Source organism: Thamnophis sirtalis, unplaced genomic scaffold, assembly GCF_051295495.1.
Source record: "Thamnophis sirtalis isolate CommonGarterSnake01/CBP01778 unplaced genomic scaffold, rThaSir2_p1.2 scaffold_6, whole genome shotgun sequence".
NCBI classification, from domain to species: domain Eukaryota; kingdom Metazoa; phylum Chordata; class Lepidosauria; order Squamata; family Natricidae; genus Thamnophis; species Thamnophis sirtalis.
In genome coordinates this window covers 82,458,091-82,479,965 of record NW_028261386.1, presented here as the reverse complement: position 1 = coordinate 82,479,965, position 21,875 = coordinate 82,458,091, and the positions used below count along the sequence as shown (strand labels likewise).

The window sequence follows — 21,875 nt, the reverse complement described above, 5'->3', positions numbered from 1 at the left end:
TTAAAACGTTTGACTTAACTAAAAACGTCTTCCTTTTTCTTCTTCTTCTTAAATATGATTTATTTATTTATTTTTACTTCAGAAGTTTGATGACTGTTGTACAAACTAATCCAACCTAAATGTAGAGGAGGAGAAGAAGGGGGGGGATTTAAAAAGAGCAGAGGAAAAAGAAAAGAAAGCATGAAGAAAACATAAAGAAAACATAAAGAAAGGGATGGGAGGGAGGGAGGGAGGGAGGGAGGGAAGGAAGGAAGGCACTTTATGTTGAAACAGAAAATATTATATAAGGAAGAAAATGGAAATAACTTAGGAAGGAAGGAAGGAAGGGAGGAAGGAAGGAAGGAAGGAAGGAAGGAAGGAAGGAAGGAATTGCACTTAATATTGAAGGAAAAGAGAATGAAGGAAAAAGTATTGGAAGGATTGAAAGAAGGAAGGAGGAACAAAGAATTACACTTAATATTGAAATGGAAAAGAAAATATAATGAATGAAAGAAGAAGTATAGGAAGGAAGGGAAGGAAGGAAGGAGGGAAGGAAGGAAGAAACAAAGACTGTTGAAACAGAAAAGATAATATAAGGAAGAAAATGGAAAGACGTAGAGGAAGGAAGGAAGGAAAAAAGGAAGACAATGTTGAAATGGAAAAGAATATAAGGAAGAAAATGGAAAAAATTATAGGAAGAAAGGAAGAAATGTACTTAATATTGAAACAGACAAGGGAATGAAGGAAAAAAATATTGGAAGGATTGAAAGAACAAGGTTTTCCTTGTATGGGATTGATAGTGTCATTCTTAAATTTATTCCCCAAAATTTTTCCCATTTGTCTAGTTCAATGTTATAGCCAAAGTTCTGTGCCCATTTTATCATTGGTTCTTTTACAGTTTCCAATTTCCTCTTCCATTTGATACTTCAAGAGGAATTTGTATATTTTCCCTATCATCTTTCTGTCCAGACTTTGAATAATTTTATTCAATTTGTGTGGTTCTGTTTCAATACCATATATTTTAGTGTCTTTATTGTATTTAGTTTTAATTTGGAGGTAGGTTAGCCAGTCACCTTTCATATTCTGATCTGCCAATTCTTCAATTGTTTTTAAATTTCCCTGTCTGTCAATTAGATCTCTGTATCTTAGAATTTTGTTCCAATCTGTAAAATTTGGGTGTGTCGTTCTTTCTGTTGGTGATAGCCAATTTGGGGTTTTCACATAGTGGATTTTTTTAATTTTGAGCCATTGTTGCAGTAAAGTTCTAATTAAATGATTTTGAAAGTATTTGTGCGTTTTATGTTTGTCATTCATTCCATAAGAAATTATGCCAGCCTGGCTGCAGGTCATGGCCTTCTAAGATCAGAATTCTTTTATTCTTTAACTCAATCCAATCCTTCATCATTGTCATTGTTACTGCAGTTGCGTATATATAGGCTCCCTGTGTGCTTCCATCCATCCCTACGAAGATCTGCTGACTCTGCCTGCCTGCTGGTAAGTGAGCTGGGTTTTTTCTTTTATTTTTTTAATGTATTTTAAAATAATATTTTATTTATTGTGCATATGATTTTTAAAAATAGTGTTATTCTGTGTTGATTCTTTTTTTAAATTGTCTTAAACTATTTAAAAAAAGATTCTATCCAAAATAAATTGAAACAAGCCATTTTAAAAATTTCTATGCACAATACTTTGAAATGGACTCAGGAGTCATGATTGACACTGAGTGAATTTGCACTTTTAATAATCAGGAAGATACAATGGCATTGAAAAAAGTGACTGATGACCATTTTTCACACTTAGCGACCGTTGCGACCATTTTTCACACTTAGCGACCGTTGCAGCATCCTCATGGTCACGTGATCAAAATTTTGTTTGGCAACAGATTCGTATTTATGCTGGTTTCAGTGTCCTGGGGTGACCTTTTGACAAAAAAATTTTTTTTTAATCAAGCCCCCCCCCCCCCCCCCGGTCAAGGGCGTCCCTCTTTTTCGATCTGAAAATCTGGTCACCTTAATAATACACCATCAGATCCTGAAACTCCCCCCCCCTCATTTTTTTGAACTTCAGCTTCCCTCAGCCCCAGACATAGAACCAATGCAAATGGATTCTGGGACTTGTAGTCCAAAATGTCTAAAAGGCTTAAGGTTGCGCATCTCTGGAAGACAAGACTGGAGAGTAGTAATCCTTGATAACTGGAACAAAGCTACCTTTGTTAAACAGCAATTTAAAGTGAATGACTATATATTGTACCTTCCCCCCACACCTACTAAAACCTGAACCTTCAGTTTGAAAACGATGTACATCTGTTTGCTCCAGGGCTAGGCTGATGTTTAGCTAAGGAAGGCTAGGAGGAAGCAAAATCTGATATCGGTATGTGTTAGAACCTGTCATATAAATGTCTTTCATGGAATGGTGTTGGATGTGTATGGTTTTACAATCCACTTCCCTCAATTTCTCTGAGAGCCAGTGAGTTCCTTCACGCACTAAGTTGTACCTTTGAAAATGAACTCTGCCAATCGTTAGGTTACAAAATGGATCCCTGGCTGGCTGTGGAAATCAGAATTAGACAGGAAAGATTCTGAACAACTTTACTTGGTGGAGTAAACTCTCCCAGAATAACTAACAAAGCTCAATAAGCAGATTTACATTGTTGGCTTGGCTAATAGAGACACTGTCAAAATTAAATTTTAATTTAATCCCTCCACACTCAACTTGGACTTGCTAAATGGTAATGACAGAAACATTCTTACTGTGTTCAGTTACTGATTCACCACACAAAACTATTGGCTCTAGGTCATAAAATAAAAGGATTCTTGCAAGATTTTTCTATGATTCCATCTTCCCTTGTCTTGTCCTTAATCTCTCAATGCTAGGCGGGATCATGTCTCTTGTTGATGGACAACAGTAAAAGTCTAGTAAGAAAGAAAATACAGAATAGTTACACTGCAGCTTTTCTTTGCCAGCCTGCCGAAAAAGTACTATCTGTCTGGAAATACCCTTCCTTGAAAAAGATCCTTTTGTTTTCACATTCGCCGAAACATTCATAAACTGTACATGCACATGCCAAAATGAGCAAGGGTGTGCAGCAGCAAAAGGGAGGAAAAAAAAGGAAATTCATTTGCAATCCTTATTGGGAGTCCTTGCTTTCCTTGGACAGCCTACAATCCTCTTTATCTCCTCTATCTTCATGCTCCATCTTGTTCTGTTCACTGCCTGTTTCTTCAAGCAAGAGAAGTCTCTCAATTGGCTGCTTTTGTTGCTGGGTGTCAAATCTTCCAGAGTTTTCAGCTGCAAGCAGATCTGCCAAACACAAGCAAACTGGGGAGGCGGTGGGGGGGGGGAGCGGGTGGAATCATAGTAAATAGGTATAATGGAAGATATCAAATTTATCTTTTTGAAAACCCGTTCGTTCTGTGTGTTAACAATAATTACATTCTGAATAGCATGTCCCCTTAGTAAATCTCCAGATTTAAAAGCCTGTTAGCCTGTTAAGTGCTTAGCTGTTTACCTCACAGGTTAAAAGTGACAGAATGCAAACAAAGAGCTGGTGCTAATAGTAGATACCATCTTTCTTCGCTTCTCCTTTATTCTGGAGACAGCCGTTTCTCCACAAGAAGCACACTGGAGCCCCTTTCTCTAATTTATTGACTGGTTCAGAGCAGGATACTTGCAAGATAGATTAATTGGTGCAATTAATTGATTCAGGGTGAAGTTACAGATTTATATGAAGCACGCCAGGTGATCGCACAGAGCTTATGGAACAGTTTTTAGTGTGTGTGTGCACCAAAATGAACCCTTGATCAGAAGGAAGCAAAGCTGAAATTGACCGCAGCTTCCTACCTTCAAAATTAAAAGGAGAAGGAGCAACTCCGTGCCAGACTCTAGTCTTATTTCTCCCTACTAATTTGAGGAAGGAGGTTGTATCCCAGAGAGGTGAATATACTTTCTCTCTTTTACCCCGAGTCTTTAGATGAAGGCAAAATGCTTAATGAAGGTTAGAAGGATGTTGTAGCTAGCACCCCGTCCCACACACCAATTTTTGGAGATTTGGTTTTATATTACCCCCCAAAATTGTCCCTTTCTTATCCTTATTCACCACATGGTATGAAAAAGGAAGCATGATGTGAAGCTGCCTATGGCAGTGGATCTCAGGAACCACTAAATTAATCATTTTAAATCCCGTGGATCACTAATATGAATTTTTTAAAAAGATAAATAGTATTTAGTTCAGTATAAAAATGCAAATATTTGATAATATTTACCACAGGAGACATACTAGACATCAAAGCACCTTTTGCACTGCTTATGCCAGGTACAGGAGTTAATGCAGAACAGATTGCCAAAGCAAAATCAAAATAGACATTATATATGATGACAGATTGAAGCTCACAAGCAAAAATGTTCTTTCTAACTACAGCAGAATAGTTTCCTTTAGATCATGGCTCCAGTAATACTAGTTGATAAAGTCTCCTTTTTTTAAAAAAAAAAAACAAATCTGCTTGGTCTACAGTTGTAACTGGATTTATACACGCCAAACCACATTTTGTTTGTATTTAATTAGCATATCATGCAACCAAAAATTGTAGTTTATTTAATAAATCACGGCTAAACAAATAAGCTACATGCAGTGTTTTAACCCATATGTTAAAATACAGGCAATAATGATTAACTCCAGCTAATAAAGTTTCATATATTTATTTGTCCACTGCTTGACATAAAAGATGATTGAATATTTTTGCTGGTTTGTTAAATATTCATAAAGCACATTCATTCATTCAGATTTGCTGTTGTAATAATGTGAATTGGTAATGTAAATGTAGCTTTCTGTTTTTTTAAGGAATACTTTTAACAACAGTGTTTTAACAACAGTGTAAATTACTAATAAAATATAGGTAGTCCTCAACTTATGACCAGAACTGGGACCAGAATTTATGTCAGTAAAGACTCATCAATTGCCCAATTTTACCCTTTCAAAACTATAGTTCTTAAATGAATCTGGCTTTTCCCATTTATTATACTTGTTGGGGTCTGGTTGGGAGGGCACAAATGCTGAATGCATGACCCCCGCTGCAACCAGCATAAATATATGCCATTTGTCACTTGCCTGAATTTTGATCATGTGACCGTATGGACATTGTGATGGTTGTGAGAGGACTAGTTATAAGTAACATTTTTTCAGTGCTGTGATAGCTTCAGTTGCTAAACAAATGGTCATAAATCAAAGGTTATCTGTAATACATTGTCAAGAGCAGCTAACTCATCAGTAAAAAAATAATACCTGTAAAATTAGTCTTGTTGGCTGAAAGGAGCATTAGGAATATAGAGTCAAAAAGATCCTTTTTATTTGTTTCTTTCTTTCTTTCTGCTCTGTTTTTGTTTTGATAGAAATATCGCTTCTTTTAAGTCCTCCCATTGTTTCTTTTCTACAGAATACTGTAAAGTACATATTTTCTTCCATCTCTTTTCCTCTCCAACAAAAGGAATCTAATAATTTGAAGAAAATTCTTTTAGAACTTGCAGCTTTCACAGTGTAGTTCTCCTTTGGCCTTAATGGTCTAGTTCTAATCACACACATCTGCTCTACTAAATATAGTTGGCAGGAAATGATCTGGAGGTTCTAACAAGATTTTCCTCAATATTTGTCCTCAATCTAGTGATAAGAAGGAGAGAGGGTCATGAACATGATATACTTAATCAGTCCAGATGTCTTGGTTGATGTGACACACCGAACCATTCAATAGCCACATAGGTTGATTTCACACATCTTCTTCATCTTAACGTTTTCCGACAGGTGTAGGTCAGCTTTCAGATTTATGGATCGACAAATGCCATTTAATGCAATCAAATGTAGAAACAAGGTCCAGCGGGATGCTTTTTAATGTCTGCATTAATTCTGTCATTCCACCTTTGATTTCACACAACATGCTAGCCTAAAATGTGTGTGTTAGTTTGCAGCTCGATGTGTCATGCAAATAGAGAGCTTTTCTGTCCTCTTACTACTTTAACAAAGTTATTCTGATCTACCAGCAACTTGTCTGAATCCTGGTTATGCCCAGTTTATGAAAATGATGGGAACAAGCAAACTGACTTTCGCAAAAGAGTTCTGGATGAAATTTCAGGAAAAGAAAATAGTAAACTGAATTAAGCATAACTTTATCTTGTTTGTAAACTGCTCAGAGTCAATTAGGTGAGAAGGGTAGTGTAGTAATTTGATAAATAAAATGAACAAACAGATCTAGGCTATTAAAACTCTACCAGATCTAGATTGTTAAAACTCTAATGGCCACTAGTTGGAGCAGCGAGATATAGAACACTCTTAACCTTTTGCTACCATCTAGTGGTCATCTGTATTTTTGCCAACTGATTTGATACTGCACCGAGCTAACACATTTTGAAACAGCCCAACAACTTATCTCAACTTCACACATAGTTTTCTAATAATAGCTAAGCAAACATGAGCAAATCTAATTTGGCTGTATTTCTATCTGTGTTTTAAAATAAACTTTAAAGTTCTGTCTCTCACTGTGCTGTTTCCTCTCCCATAGTCACTAATCACTATATAGGATTAGAAAATAGACTTTTCCTCCTCCAAGATATACAACAGGAAGGCAATGAACATTGAGCTACAAAAGGAAAAGGGGAGTTTTATTTCAGTGCTAAGTAAGGAGAAATAAGCTTGACTTTGAACAGCGTTTCCCTGCTTCCCTGCCAGGAATTGCCAAAAGCAGAGTAGAGTCACCAGATTCCACTGGACAAGATCAAACTACACTTTTTAGTATGGTGTCATGCTTCCCTTAATGCAGATTGTTTTATTGCATTTTCTTCCTGGTTGTTTTTCTCTAGCTGGCAATATATTTGAAAAATAGATCCCCAAGCATTACATCATAAATCAAGGCATGTAGGACTAATTTACCCAAGGGAATCTAATTCCACTCCCATCAACAAGAGGATTACTGCAAACCAGACAAGCAGGTACATGTGTTCAAATTACTTTTTCAGAATCTTTATTGTACTTAAAACAATTAGCCTGGTTCACATTAATTGTCAAAAATTCACAGTGGCCACCACTGCAGAAGTCCAATTAAAGAATGTACCATAAGCAAAGAATAATAGCGAGAGTTTCAATTTTCAGGAACTTATTTCCTAGAGATGCAAGCTGCTAAACCATAATCTAGCAGAAAACTCCGGGAGCCATGGAAAAAAAGAAGACGACAAATATGCTTCCTTTAATGCCTTTGGAGGACAAAAAAAGGAACAAGAGCTGAAATGGTTGTGCAATAAAAAAACTCTGAGTGTCCAGGCCTTAGAAAGTGTACATAGGGCTGTGATGGTGAACCTATGGCATGTGTGCCAGAGGTGGCATGCAGCACCCTCTCTGATCGTATGCGAGCCATCACCCCAGTTCAGCTCCACTGCACATGTGCATGCGCCTCCCGCCAGCCAGCTTGTTTTCAGGTCATGCGTGGTGCACATGCGGGAGGGTCTGCTGTGCATGTGTGGGAGGCAGGCACGTGTGTGGGGTCACATGTGCATGCACAGGGGTGGGGTGTGCGCACGCTTGTGCGGGGGTGGGGCGCATGCACAGGGGGGCATTTTGGGGGGCACGGGTGCTTTGGGCACTCGGTCCGGAAAGGGTTAGGCATCATTGGTATAGGGGAAGGAAAGGAATCCCAGGATCCAACCTGTAGGGGCATCAGCTTACTTTGTAATGCATCTGTATATGGTTCAACACAAGCAGTACAGTTAGTCCTTGACTTACAGCAGTTCATTTAGTGACTGTTCAAAGTTACAACACCACTGAAAAAAGTGACTTATAACCATTTTTCACATTTACAACCATTGCAGTATTCCCATGGTTCACATGAACAAAATTTGGATGCTTGGCAATTGGTTTATATCAATAATGGTTGCAGTGTCCTGAGATAATGTGATCAACTTTTGTGACCTTCTGACAAGCAAATTTAACGGGGAAACCTGATTCACCTAACAACTGTGTTGCTAACTTTTAACAACTGCAGTGATTCACTAAATAACTGTGGCAAGAAAGGTTGTAAAATGGTGGCAAAATTCACGTAACCTTCTCATTTAGCAACATATATTTTAGGCTCATCTGTGGTCGTACGTTGAGGACTATTTATATTGAATTTGTGTGAATTAAATAAGAAAACATAAGAGGGAGAAAATGTGAGGCATCATACTGCAATCTTATTTATTTATTTGTATCCCACCTTTATATATATATTTTACAAATAACTCAGGGTGGTGAACACATCGAAAACACCTTCCTCATCCTATTTTCCCACAACAACCTTGGGGAAGTGAATTGGGCTGAGAGAGAGTGATTGCCGCAAAGTCACCCAGCTAGCTTTCATGACTAAGGTGGGACTAGAACTCACAGACTCCCACTTTCTAGCCTGGTGCCTTAACTGCTAGACCAAACTGGCTTATATGCTGCTTAAATATGCTTGGGAGAAAGTCCTACTGAATTTAGAATTAAGCCCAATCATATTCACTTGTTGACCTCAAGGAAAGATGCATAGGATTAAACCATGAGTATCTTCAATGCTGTGGTTATATTTCATAATGTATACATTACGCACATTTGTTTTGCTATATATTCAGTTACATAGACCTAGGATATATTAGTTAAATATTTTAATTCATTCAATGAAAAGTATGTCCTGGCCGGGGTGTGTGTGTGTCAGACAGGGGAAGGAATTAAAGGAAAATCAGAGTAAAACAGAGAGAATGTGGTAGTACTTTTTAGACTAGCATACTTTATTAAAAGGCAGAATCAGTTCACAAAATATATTTTTAAAAAATACATTGTGTTAATCTGGAAAGGTGCTACTAGACCCCTGACTTTTGGATGCTCTTCACTGGCAAAGATTAACTTTCTGACCTAAGGTATCCATTTATGCTTCCATTTCTCTAAGAGTAGATCAGTATCAGTGATCTATGCATTCTCTGCTCTTTTTCAGTTCCCAGTCATGCAAAACGAACAGAATGTTAACTCGCACATGTTTGTATGTATGGCTATAAAGAAAAAAGAATTTTGCTTCATTTATAAGGAGGTGAAAATTGGTTATTTTTTATGGGGAGGTGGTGAAAAATCAATAATGCAAAAAGGTTTTAAACAACAGCGCAACGGTGACAGACAATTAAAGTCGTATTGGTTCTGGTACAGAAGTATTGATTTTGGTATGCCCTTGAGCCTTGCTGACTTTAAAGACGAATGTGTTAACCCTTTGACTTAAACCAGTGCTCTCTGCTTCAGCTACTTTAATTCCCCATGGCTAGCTGACGAATCCTGGGAGTTGAAGTCCATATATCTTAACATTGCTGAAATTGAGAAATACTGAAAACAATAAAATGGAAACAATGGTTTAGACACCTGCAGAAGCTATATTGAAGTATTACTTCCACGACACAATTTTATACTATAAAATTGTAGAAAGAATGCATTGGAGTGCTTAGGTGGACTAATCAAACCTTATAAGTGCTTGGAAGAATATTAAGACAACTCACCCTCTCTCTCTCTCTCCCTCCCTCCCTCTCTCTCTCTCCCTCCCTCCCTCCCTCCCTCTCTCTCTCACACACACAGAGACCATTTTCTACAGAGAACATTTTGTAATAAATCTAGCTGTTGTCCATAATATGAGGCTTAATGTTAACTTGGATTCCCCAAAGATCATCATATTGGGATTGAAGCTTTGTAATTAGTTTGTGTGAATAGCAAATTATTCAAAATTGCTGACAATTTCAATTTAATTAATTGGAAATAAAAATGGCATCTGATAGTAGAAAGCTTTTTTGCCCTTTTTAAAGCATGTGTAAGCTGTAAGAGGCAATACCCATAACAAATCAGAGTGATATCAAAATGATATCTACATGCTGATATCATCGTGCAAATACCACAGCTGTGCAAAGACAGGATTGGGGGCAAGTGTCAAAATATGCACCATGACATCACAAAACAAAATGCATGTGATGTTAAGATGCTTGTATGGAGCTTATGTCATGCATTTGTCATTTTGATATAATTGCAGATAGAAGCAGACACCTAATTATGTATTGTATCATAACATCTGATACAAGTACATAAGTTGTGGTATTTGCATGGTAATGCAGCCGTGGCATTACACAATGTCATTGTGCATGTGCCCTTTATCCCCATTGTTTTGTCCCTCTGTGGATGCCTATGATTGAAAGTCACTTTATAGGTCATCCAACACCTTGCTCATTTTTCACCTTCTGGCAGATTTGGGATTTGAATTATACTCAACTTGGAAAATGGTATGATGTGTTTTAGCAGCCAGAATGTACATCTGCTTTTTTAAAAATTTCCTTGACTGTTTTTTAATGTCTTGTTGGGCACCTAGAATCTCTCTGCCAAGTGGGCTATCAAATAACTTGATTAAATGAATGGATCAATGTTGATCATTGTTTTCAGTGACAGGAAAAGAGAATCAGGATTATGGTTTAAGCAAGGGTTAATAAGTGATAATTTCGTTCAGTTGGTTGTGACCCTAAGCTATTAGAACTCTTACATCCACATATTGCGCTGCTCTGTAGTTTTAAGTATTGTTTCTTGAAAATACCTTGCTGGCTAATTTCGTAGAATATGCCATAAATTATAATCAAATTATGATAACTAAAGTTTACATAACATCCATAAGTTATATTATAGCTTAGTATGATGCATGAACCTGCCAAAGGGAATGGAAGATGAGGCACGGTTGTGAGGGAGCTGCAAATTTTACTTGGTTTCTCTCCCCTTCTAATATTTATTCTTGAAGCATGCTTGGCTGAACATGGTTAGACTGTTCTCCTCCCAACAATGATGGATTACCTTCCCCAAGTCATCATGTATCAGGGATAGTAAGAGACACAGTTTTATTTAAAACTTGGCTTTCTGATTCAGTGCTGGTACTGAGGAAACGGAATAATAATGTATTTGCTGTGTTACGCTAAAGAAGAAGTAGCCAAGTATACTGTTTTTAAGGACACTACTATTATTATGATGTTATAAATATTACTCTTGGGGAAGGGGGCACTGAGCTTGTCAGTAGGAAAGCTGACTGGTCAGGTTCAAGACCCAAGCACTGTGCTATGGGGTGAACTCCTGTTACTTGCTCCAGCTCCTGCCCACTTAGCAGTTGGAAAGCATGCAAACGTGAGTAGAAAAATAGGTACCACGTTGTTAGAAAGGCATCAGTGTTCCTTGGCTGCTGGCCACATGCCCACAGAAGCGTCTTTGGACAATGATGGCTCACTCGGCTAAGAAAGGGAGATGAGCACTGGCCCCTAGAATCAGACATGACTGAATAGGAGAAACCTTTACCTTTTATAAGTATTGCAGGTAGTCCTTGACTTACAACCACAACTGAGCCCAAGAATTATGTCGCTAAGTGAGACATTTGTTAAGCGAGTTTTGCCCTATGTTAAGAAATTGTGACCAGTTTCTTGCCACAATTGTTAAATGAATCACTGTAGCAGCACGGTTGTTAAGTGAATCCGCATTCCACATTGACTTTGCTTGTCAGAAGGTCGTAAAAGGGGATCACATGATCCCACAATACCGCAAGTCATAAACATGAGTCAGTTGCCAAGCATCTGCATTTTGATCATATGACCGTAAGGATATTGCGACAGTCATGTGAAAAATGGTCATAAGCCACTTTTTAAAGTGATATTGTAACGTCAAACAGTCACTAAATGAACTGTTGTAAGTCAAGGACTTCAGATTGTCTCACGAGGTATAGATATTTGTTAATATTTTTCATAATGACAACCTTTGAATAAGTTCTGTGTACAGTCACAATTAACAGAGAGTGCTTAATTTGAATCTCTTTAGTCATTTCCTACATTCTACCTTGCACTTGGCTAGGAAGAATTTATTATTTAAATTAAATATACATTATTTTATTCTTTTTCTTCACATTCCTCAGGTGCTTTCTGTAATAAATTAAGAAAAAAAAATCTGGAGATCTTTGAAAGCTTGTACATTTTGTGACCCTTTTTTTGGCTTAACATTAATATGTATTAGTTAATGTGGTTTTTAGAGTATTGCATCTAATTAAGATGTCAGCCTCTGCTTTTTAGTCATCAGAGTTAGGTATTTTCCATTGCAATTATCTACTACTTTGTATAATTACATAATTATATTCCTTGCTTGAATACTTTCTCCCTGAGGATAATGTAATGATATTTAACAGAATCAAATGCACATTTCTTCCCTTAGAAATCATAAATCAAATCTACAAGTATAGGATGGAGGACATGGTAATGTCTTGGTAATAGAACTTATGCAAGCATTTCGAAAAGATAAACAATTGCATACAATATATGAGTGAATGTTTGCAATGTGGCTGCAAAAAAGGCAAGCACAATTTGTATATTTTTCAAATCATAGGAAAAAAGTGCTCTCTTTCATTCTATGTTGGCCAAATCACATGCTGAATTATTGTGTACAATTTAGAGCATCACACTAAGGAGGATTTAGACAAGATTCAGAAAATAACAGCAGAAATAAATGCAAGGGAATTTAATATGCTCCAGTTATTGTGTCTGCAACTTTAGGATTATATTACTCAATGGCAGCTGTGTTTTATGTACTCCCAAACACAGAGACTTTCACAAGACCATCCTAATGTCCAAACACTTTATTTTGCTTACTATTGATTTAAATTCCCAAGAACAAAAGCAGGGTTGCCAAGATTGATCAAACACGCCTGCTTGCAGAAGAATCATACTATGAGGGGTCTTTGGTACTCTCTGAGCTTGCTTGTTTTCTTGCAGACGTTTCATTACCCAAACTAGGTAACATCATCAGTGTTAGTAAGGAGTGTGGTGTTACTAGCACTGATGATGTTCCCTATCTTGGGTAATGAAACGCCTGCAAGAAAACAAGCAACCTCAGGGAGCACCAAGGACCCCTCATGTCAACCCTGAGGTACAAATATTTTTTATTAGAATCATACTACTTTACTCCTGAATTCACAGATTGCACACGGTCTTATTCTTTAATTAGGCATGAATCTGTATGAATGCAATTTAGTCAATAAACCACATCTAAGACAACTATGGTTTTTCATGGAAACAGATTTCAACCACCCCAGGTAAATCCATAGTTTGCTTACTCCTAATTATTTCGCTAAGCCCGACCTGTCTCCGCTCACACATAACGTGTGACTTAAATGCACATCTTGATTTATAAGCCACAAGTAAGCAAACCACAGCCTGTTTTACACAGCTGCATAAATATGTTCGCCCGCTATGGTTTCTTCCAGATTACTTGAGGGATGCAAGAGACTTTTGAAGTTCCACACAAACATTTAGTGGAACCCAAATTATGTTAGTATCAAAGAAAAAGATCAGCCGGGACAGACATGTTTCACCCTGGCACGACTTCTATCCTTCGAAGAGCTTCGTGAACTGGAGGGCAAAGCTGTACCGAACGCATTTCAGCCCCCCCCCCCCAACAGTTCTAAGTTGGCTCCAAAAGTAGCAGCTCTGCAATCGCCTTAAAGGCGCAGGAGATCCGTCGGGAGGGCGGGGGGAGAGGGGGGGGAAGACCAGGAGCGGCCCAGAAGGACCGACAAGGGGCAAATGTCTGGCGTAGCGAGGCGCTGGCGGTGTCTTTAAGGCGCTGTCCCCGCCCTGTTTTCAGACTGCTGGACACCCCGCCTTCCTCCTGCCGAACCGGCGGCGGAGGAGCGAGCAGTACCGTGAGAGGCTACGAGCCGCAGGTGTAGGCAGACGAGCGCTCCCGGGCGGTGGCGTGGCCGGAGGAGGTCATCTTCGTCGGCAGCCATACCGCTAGCTCCGGCGGCGCTCCCCGAAGCACCGATCGCCCGCCCGGAGGAAGGGATCTGCCCACGAGGCTGAGCTGGAACATGTCGGTGGTTACCGGAGGTAGCGAACCGGGCCCCGCCGCAGCCGCCACCGGGGGAGGCGCCGGCGGAGGGACCCGGGTTTTCTTTCAGAGCCCGCGCGGAAGCGCCTCCCGGGAAGATTCGGTGGCCCCCGCCGTGGTCCAAGTCCAGCAGCAGCGGCGCCACCAGCAGGGCAAAGTGACGGTCAAGTACGATCGGAAAGAGCTGCGTAAAAGGCTAGTGCTGGAAGAGTGGATCGTGGAGCAGCTCGGGCAGCTCTACGGCTGCGAGGTATCCGTCGTGGTCGCACCCCTTCGCAGTCCGATTTACTCGCCCTGAACCGTGGAAGCGCCCGGGCCCGTCGAGGGGACCGAGGCAGCGTGCGCCACACCCCTGACGGTCCCGCTTCCCTCCTCCTCGAGAGGAGAGCTGAACCGGGAGCTGTGGAGTTGGCTCTCCCTTCCTGCTTTGTGCAGCCGGGGGAGAGCCAGCGCAGCTCACGGCCACCTCGCCGGGATTTTTAGCTCACCCTGGCGACTCCTTGCTTTGCGGGATTAAGTCCCTCGCTCTCTACTACTAATGTATTTGCCGTTCGGATGTTCCGGAGTAGAGACGGAGCCATCCGTCCGCAGGCGAGGAGGTCCTCCTTTCCTAACAGTTTGGAGGTTTGGTGTATGTAGTTTGCCTTAGTGGGAGCGGGCGTTGAATGTCTCTGAGCGCTGCCACCTCCAAATGACATTCGTGGTCTTCCCTCTCCCTTTTTTTTGGCCGCCTTTTCCTGCTGCTGCTTCTCCTTTTATTTGCCTGGGCATCCATGAAGGACTCCTATTTTGCACACAGTCGTTAGTTACCTCTGCTGTTTCTTGAAAATAAGTAGACTGCATATATACAGTTTGGTGGTGGTGGGGAGATAAGCTTAGCATTCATGCATGTACCATGTGATACATGTCACACACTCTGTTTCTGCCTACATCAGTTTAGCTGAGATCCTTAACCCTGCAGGCAGTGAAGCTCTGATTTATTCAAGCCCAGAAGAAGTCCTTTTTCTGCCTCCCTGGGTTTAAGATTCCTAGCGACATATAATACTTCACATTTTTTTGCAATTATAGATGCAGTTTCTGTTCCTCTTTCTGACTGCTAAATTTCCTCTATCTGTGATTCTAAACTGAAGTTTTAGGATTAAAATAGGTTTTAGTAATCTCAGTTGATTAGGTAAAGAGGGCTTTTCTGATCAAATAAAGCTACCTACTGTGAGAAGTTCAGGGAATGAACCTTCTGCATTCTTCTTTCCTTCCCCCAAGTATATTTAAAGCTTGAGCTGGAATCTGTTGAGGCTTGTGAACAGAGAAGTTCAATGAGAACCTGATTTATTTTCCTCTGCACCAAGGATCTTCCTGTTGAGTGAAAAGTGACATTTCAGTGGGATTATTAGTTGTCCCTAGAGTCAAAAGAAACAAAATACTCCCTAGATTAGCAAATGGCATCTGAATAGATAATATTCATCTACTTCTGATTCTAAATGTATTTGTAGTGGGGTTTGATTTTTTAAAAATGGTTAATCAACAAAATTACACAAGAATGGCACCGGTTTCCATAAATATTTTGCCATTTTTTAATCTTTCAATGCCTCAAGTAGTGACAATAAATAAATGAAATCTGTTCCTTTAGAAGTAGCCATGATAGTCTATAATATAATACCAAAATCTTTTTCCTCAGAAACTATCAATTTATTATACAGTTAATATTTTGAAAGCAGACCTTTCTTTAAAACCTGAGGAACAATTGGGCAAAGGAATTTTTAAGAAACTTTTGCATTTACAAAATCTCCCATATTTTCCCACCTTTTCTCTTCCATCTTTTTGCTTTCCTGAAAGTTCATTAAGGAGGGAAAGCAGGTATATAGTTCCATATCTCTTGCGTTGATAGCACTAGGACAGTGTTTCTCAATTTTGGCCATTGCAAAATACGTGGACTTCAATTCCCAGAATTCCGTAGGGAACATAGCTATCTGGAGAATTCTGGGAGTTGAAGTTCACACATTTTAAAGTTGCTTAAATTGAGAAAACTAGGAATTAATTATTTGCAACAGGAAGTGGGGGCAGTAGGTCCAATCCCATATGCCAGACTGGACCATCTGATTTGTGGATGTCAGGGTGAGGCCATGCTATCTCCCCCCCTTTGCTAGCTGCTCTGTGTTTTCCCTGCCTGTTGGTATCATCCCTTCCCCACAACCAGCTGTTCTGGGCTGTCCTGCCAGCATGTCTGGCAAATGTGTCAGACAAGCCACTCCAGATTTGTCTGACCTATGTTTTCTTCCATTGGGAAAGCGTATATCAAAATATAAGGATTTCTGCTCTGATAGGAACCCTCCTTTAACTGCAAAACTTCTAAATATGTTTTTGAAGATTAAGCGCAGTTGCGTGGTTTCAAGTCAGTAGAAGTTAATTTAGTCAGAGATGAGGCTTTGTTGCAACCTAACAAGAACAAAGGATTTAATTAACAATGGATTATGTTGCAGGGTTTCTGTAAGATGTATTTTAGCACAACCACTCAGTCTACAACCGAGGTAGAATAGTGAATGACATTGGAATAAAATAATAGCGAATGATGTTGGAGGTTTGTTATGTGTTGTTTTTTCTAGCTAACCTACAGTGCAGTAAGGAAATAAAAATACTGAATAATGTTATGGGATATTATAATCTGTATTTCATTCACTCTTCATTCAAAATTTAATATAGCTGAACAACATTATAGGATGCACTCACCCAACATAAATAAGGTGATTATTGCATCAGCCAATGTACTGAGTTTGTACAGTACGCTGAACCATAGTCTAACCAAATGACCTGTGTTTTTCTTACTAGAGAAAAACTAACCAAGTTAGCTTTTAGTAAATGCAGCTGCTAGGTGTGTAAGTAACTGTGAACTACTATGAACCACTCAGAATCTGTGCTATAATATTTAGGATGAATCATGTTGTGTGGTTGTCATACTCTGCTTTCTCCCATATCCTTCCATTCTGCAGTATGTGCAATGAGTGGAATTTCCTATCTGTATTTTATGAACAAGGCTGTTAGTTTAACATGTCATGCTAAATAAGAACAGGATGAGAAAAGAATAGGAATAATTCGCTGCTATCTTCTTCAGCTGGGAGACTAGATGGACAGATGCCCTCTTCCAGTTATTTCCACATCTTAGTTTCCTTCACTGATTTGTGTGAGTAGAGCTCACTTCCATGCCCAGGGATATTTAAATTATCTTTTCAGGAAAGATGCCTGTGGCTGATGGTGCATCACTTTTTGGTTAGATGCTACAGAGTTATTTTGAAGATGACTAAGTTAAAACAAACTGGACAGCTGCTTTTTACTTTTCATGCTTGAAAGGAGATGCTCACCAGTGGATGTGTTCAGCAATAAGCCACAGTTTGGCTTTTGGGGTCATTTCAGTATCCAACTAATGTTTAGTCCTAAGAGCTCCCTTTTTAGTTTTCTTTCTAAAGATTTCTTGAACTAACATATTGGCAAGAATTCTTTGGAGTCTCTTGACATCTCACAGTTATATATGGAACTTGCGGTTTTGACTACATAGAAATTGGCATTCCCCTTGAAGATTAAAATACATAAGAAAATAGACATGTTAGAAGTCTATCCATAATACAGGTAGTCCTCGACATACGACAGTTCTTGTTCTGACCTAGGATTCCTGAGACAGTAAAAAGCACAGACTTAGTTCCAAAAACCCTCTTTTTATTTCAATGGCTGTGAATTATATTCATTCACAGCCTGTAATGAGTCATAAATAGTTTGCAAAGAGTCAGACAGAAGTCTGCCAAACTCTTTCAGGATAAGGCTGATAGGCACCCACCTTTATCTCCCTTGAAATGCTGCCAAAGACCTAATTGGCAATTAACTTTGCAAGGCCACACAGAGCACAGAGTCAAAATGGAGCTTCAGACTTTAAAGTGACCAGAACGAACAAAGTTGCTTCCTGCATAGGCTCACGTGCCTTTGCTCCTCCTTTATATCTTATGGGAGGGGCCAATCACCTCCAAGTCTTACTCCTTAGTTGCCCCTTTTGTCTTAACTGTTCTTGCCTTTTGGCAGCTCTGTGCATGTGCGCACTGGGAACAGTTCCCCCCCTGTTCCTCTGCCTTGCTGATGTCTGACTCCAGAGGCAGCACATAACTCCCAGATGGTCCTGACCCCCCCCTCTGCCTCAGACGCAGAGCCCTCATCTGAGCCTTCCCCAGACTCCAGGACTGGCCCATGTTCCTCCCCAACCTCCTCACTGGCCGACTCTGCTGTCAGCTCCGCAGGCTACTGGCGGACCACAACAGTTCCTTTAGTGACCATTTGAATTATAATGGCACTCAAAACGTGACTTATGTCCATTTTTCACATTTAAGACCTTTTGCGGTATCCCCATGATCAGGTGATCAGAATTCGGATGCTTGGCAACTGATTCATGTTTATGATCACTGGTGTGCCCCAGGGTTATGTGATCCCCTTTTGCGACCTTCCAACAAACACGGTCAATGGGGAAGCAACTGGTTCCCAACTGGTTTACTAACTTATCAACTGCAGTGATCCACTTAATAACTGTGGCAAGGAAGGTTGCAACATGGGGCAAAACTCACTTAACAAACGTCTCACCTCTCAACAGAAATGTTGGGCTCATAGGTTGAGGACTATCTGTATTGTAGACCATAAGTTGAGGAAAGAGCCAACTTAATCATTTTTCCCTTCGCCAAACCATTTTTGGGATTGCATCCTCTCTTGCAAGGAGAACGTATGGGTACCGGTAAGTCTCCACCAGGGATAAATTAATGCTGTCCAGCAATGAAAGAGTCATATCTCTCCTCACTGCCTGTTCTTACTATTGCTTGGTCTTTTTATTTATGGAAAAGGTGATAGACTATCACTGTGCTGGGAGCAGGGGTGGGAAAACAAGAAGGGCATGTTTGATCTGTTACCTTTGCTGTGCAATGCCCTCATTCTGGCAACATTGCTTGGTCTTGCTCAGCTTGCTGTAACTACATATTGGGAACGAGAATGAAGCATGAGAAAGTGCTCAAAGTGCATTACAGGTAGTCCTCAATTTAACAACAGTTTGCTTAGTGACCATTTGAAATTACAATGGCACTGGAAAAAAAGCGACATGACCATTTTTCACATTTGCAACTATTGCAGGGTCCCCCTGGTCACAGAATTAAAATTCAGACCGTTGGCAACTGTTTGTATTTTTGACGGTTGCGGTGTGTTCTGGGGCCATGCGATTTCCTCCTTTTGCGACCTTCTGACAGCAAAGTCAGTGGAGAAGCCAAATTCATTTAGCAACCTTGTTACTAATGTGACAGCTGCAGTGATTCACTCAACAACGGTGGCGTGAAAGGTTGTAAAATGGTGCAAAATTCATTCAACAAGTGACTCATTTAGCAGCCAAATTTTTGGCCTCAATTATGGTCGTAAGCCAAGGAGTACCTGTATTTCTTGACTGCTATGGTTAAGTTCTATTGCTTCAGACAATACAGGTAGTCCTCGACTTACAACAGTTCATTTAGTGACCCTTTGAAATTACAACAGCATTGAAAAAAGTGACTTATAACCATTTTCATATTTAGCAATAGCAATAGCAGTTAGACTTATATACCGCTTCATAGGGCTTTCAGCCCTCTCTAAGCGGTTTACAGAGTCAGCATATCGCCCCCAACAACAATCCGGGTCCTCATTTTACCCACCTCGGAAGGATGGAAGGCTGAGTCAACCCTGAGCCGGTGAGATTTGAACAGCAGAACTGCAGAACTGCAGTCAGCTGAAGTAGCCTGCAGTGCTGCATTTAACCACTGCGCCACCTCGGCTCTTATTTATGACCGTTGCAAGTGTCCCCATGTTCACATGATTTACATTTGGATGCTTGACAAGTGACTCATATTTATCACGGTTGCAGTGTCCTGAGGTCGTGGGATCATCTTTGGTGACCTTCTGTAAAACAAAGTTAATGGGGAAATCCAGATTCATTTAACAACCATGTTACTAATTTCAGGACTGCAGTGACTTGTTTAACAAATGTGGCAAGAAAAGTCATAAAATGAGGCAGAACTCACTGAATAAATTTCTCACTCGGCTCAATTGTGGTCATATGTTGAGGACCGTCTGAACAGTTGCTGTTCTTTCGTTCGTTCATGAATTCTCATTCTGGAATAGAATGAACAAAAAAGAACTACTTACAGTCTGTGTGAAAGAGAACTTCGATTTTACTTTTTCTATATTATTGGCAGAGAGCAAGAGACACCAAATTCTAAGATGTTGCTATTATAAATAGAGACTACCCCAAAATTGGACTTGATTCCTAGTGATTATAGGGACAATCCATGTCATTTTCTCAGCACAGTAAGAAATTGGTTTGTCACTGTCTTCTTTTGAGAGCTTTTTTATAAGTTCCCGATCTGGGATTTCCTGCAGTAGTGTACAGGCAGTCCTTGACTTACAACAGTTCATTTAGTGACCATTCAAAGTTACAACAGCACTGAAAAAAGCGACTTATGACCGTTTTTCACATTTACAACCTTTGCAGCATCCCTAGGATCATGTGATCAAAATCCAGATACTTGGCAACTGGGTCATATTTATGACCATTGCTCTGTCCCAAAGTCATGGGATCCACTTTTGCGACCTTCTAAGAAGCAAAGTCAGTGGGGAAGCCAGATTCACTTAACAATCAGGTTGCTAACTTATCAACAGCAGTGATTCACTTAACAACTGAGGCAAGAAAGGTCGTAAAATGGGACAAAACTTACTTAACAAATGTCTCACTTAACCACAGGGAAATGTGATCATGTCGAAGACTACCTGTACTGACATCCAAATGCTAATGAAATCTGACCCTGCTTAGCTATCTTAGAACTCAGCTGTTTGACTCGGTATTGCCACCTTTGGTGATGCTCTCATTATAAGATAACGGTAAAGGTTCCTAGTCATTCTTGACTCTAGGGGGCAGTACTTATCTCTGTTTCAAAACTTAAGAGGTCTCCATGATCATGTGGCTGGGAGGAGTAAACGCTGAAGGCACACTGAACGCTGTTATCTTCCTACCAAGGTGGCCCCCATTTTTCTACTTGCATTTTTTACGTGCTTTCGAACTGTTAGATTGGCAGAAACTGGGACAAGTAATGAGAGCTCACTCCATTACGCGGTGCTAGGGATTCAAATTGCTGAACTGCCAAAAATAAATAAAGAATAAAATAAAATAAAATAATAAATAAATAAATAAATAAATAAATAAATAAAATAAAATAAAATAAAATAAAATAAATAAATAAATAAATAAATAAATATAATAAAGCTCTCATTATAGCTCTATTCAAACATGATATGTATTGTATATTATTTTCCCTGAATCCTGGGAGCAAAAGATTTGTGAACAATGAACTACCAAAATAGTTCATTTATTTTTCTGTAAACATGATCTTCCTTTTCCATTAAAATACTCAAGGTGACCTACAGCTACAGTTCAAATAAGACAAGTACACTCTAAAATCACAAGGTAAATGGGAAAAATGGGAAGTAGCAGAAAATTAATAGATCAGTGATTTGCCATCTCATTTTTCCGTTTGAAACAAACCTCTGTGCGCCAAATTGCAAAACATCATGGAGAAGGTACAGCAAGCCTCCTAATGAAAGGGTTTACACAGATTAGGTAAACCTTCTCAATTTAGGATATCCTTCTGGAATTTTGCTGTCATGATGGACAAATAATCTGGTTGAGAGAGAGAAAACTCCATCCTGCCTCCTAACCAAGTACAAATCATATGTTGACAAGTAATAAGAATTCCTGATAGCTGACCCAGATTGGATCCTGGAATATTATCCCGGGACACGTATATTCACCTTCATTCGTAATAAGAATTCCCTCTCCAGTAGATTTAGTGGTTTTTATATAGCAGATTTTCTTGGTCTTGGTTCATTTAAGATTTATGGTAAAAAAAAAAAAAAGATGAGACTGCAAATGAACCAGAAGCTG

General features: G+C 39.5%; 1 protein-coding gene across 1 annotated transcript in view; it reads left to right on the top strand.

Annotated features, from left to right (window-relative positions):
• The first annotated feature begins 13,570 nt into the window (after positions 1-13,570).
• PPP1R14C (protein phosphatase 1 regulatory inhibitor subunit 14C) overlaps positions 13,571-21,875 on the top strand; it is a 66,381-nt gene continuing 58,076 nt past the window's right edge. The window contains exon 1 of the mRNA XM_014059279.2: positions 13,571-14,147. Within this exon, the coding sequence (XP_013914754.2) occupies positions 13,878-14,147 (270 nt within the window). The 5' untranslated portion in view covers positions 13,571-13,877. The remainder of the gene's footprint in view (positions 14,148-21,875) is intronic.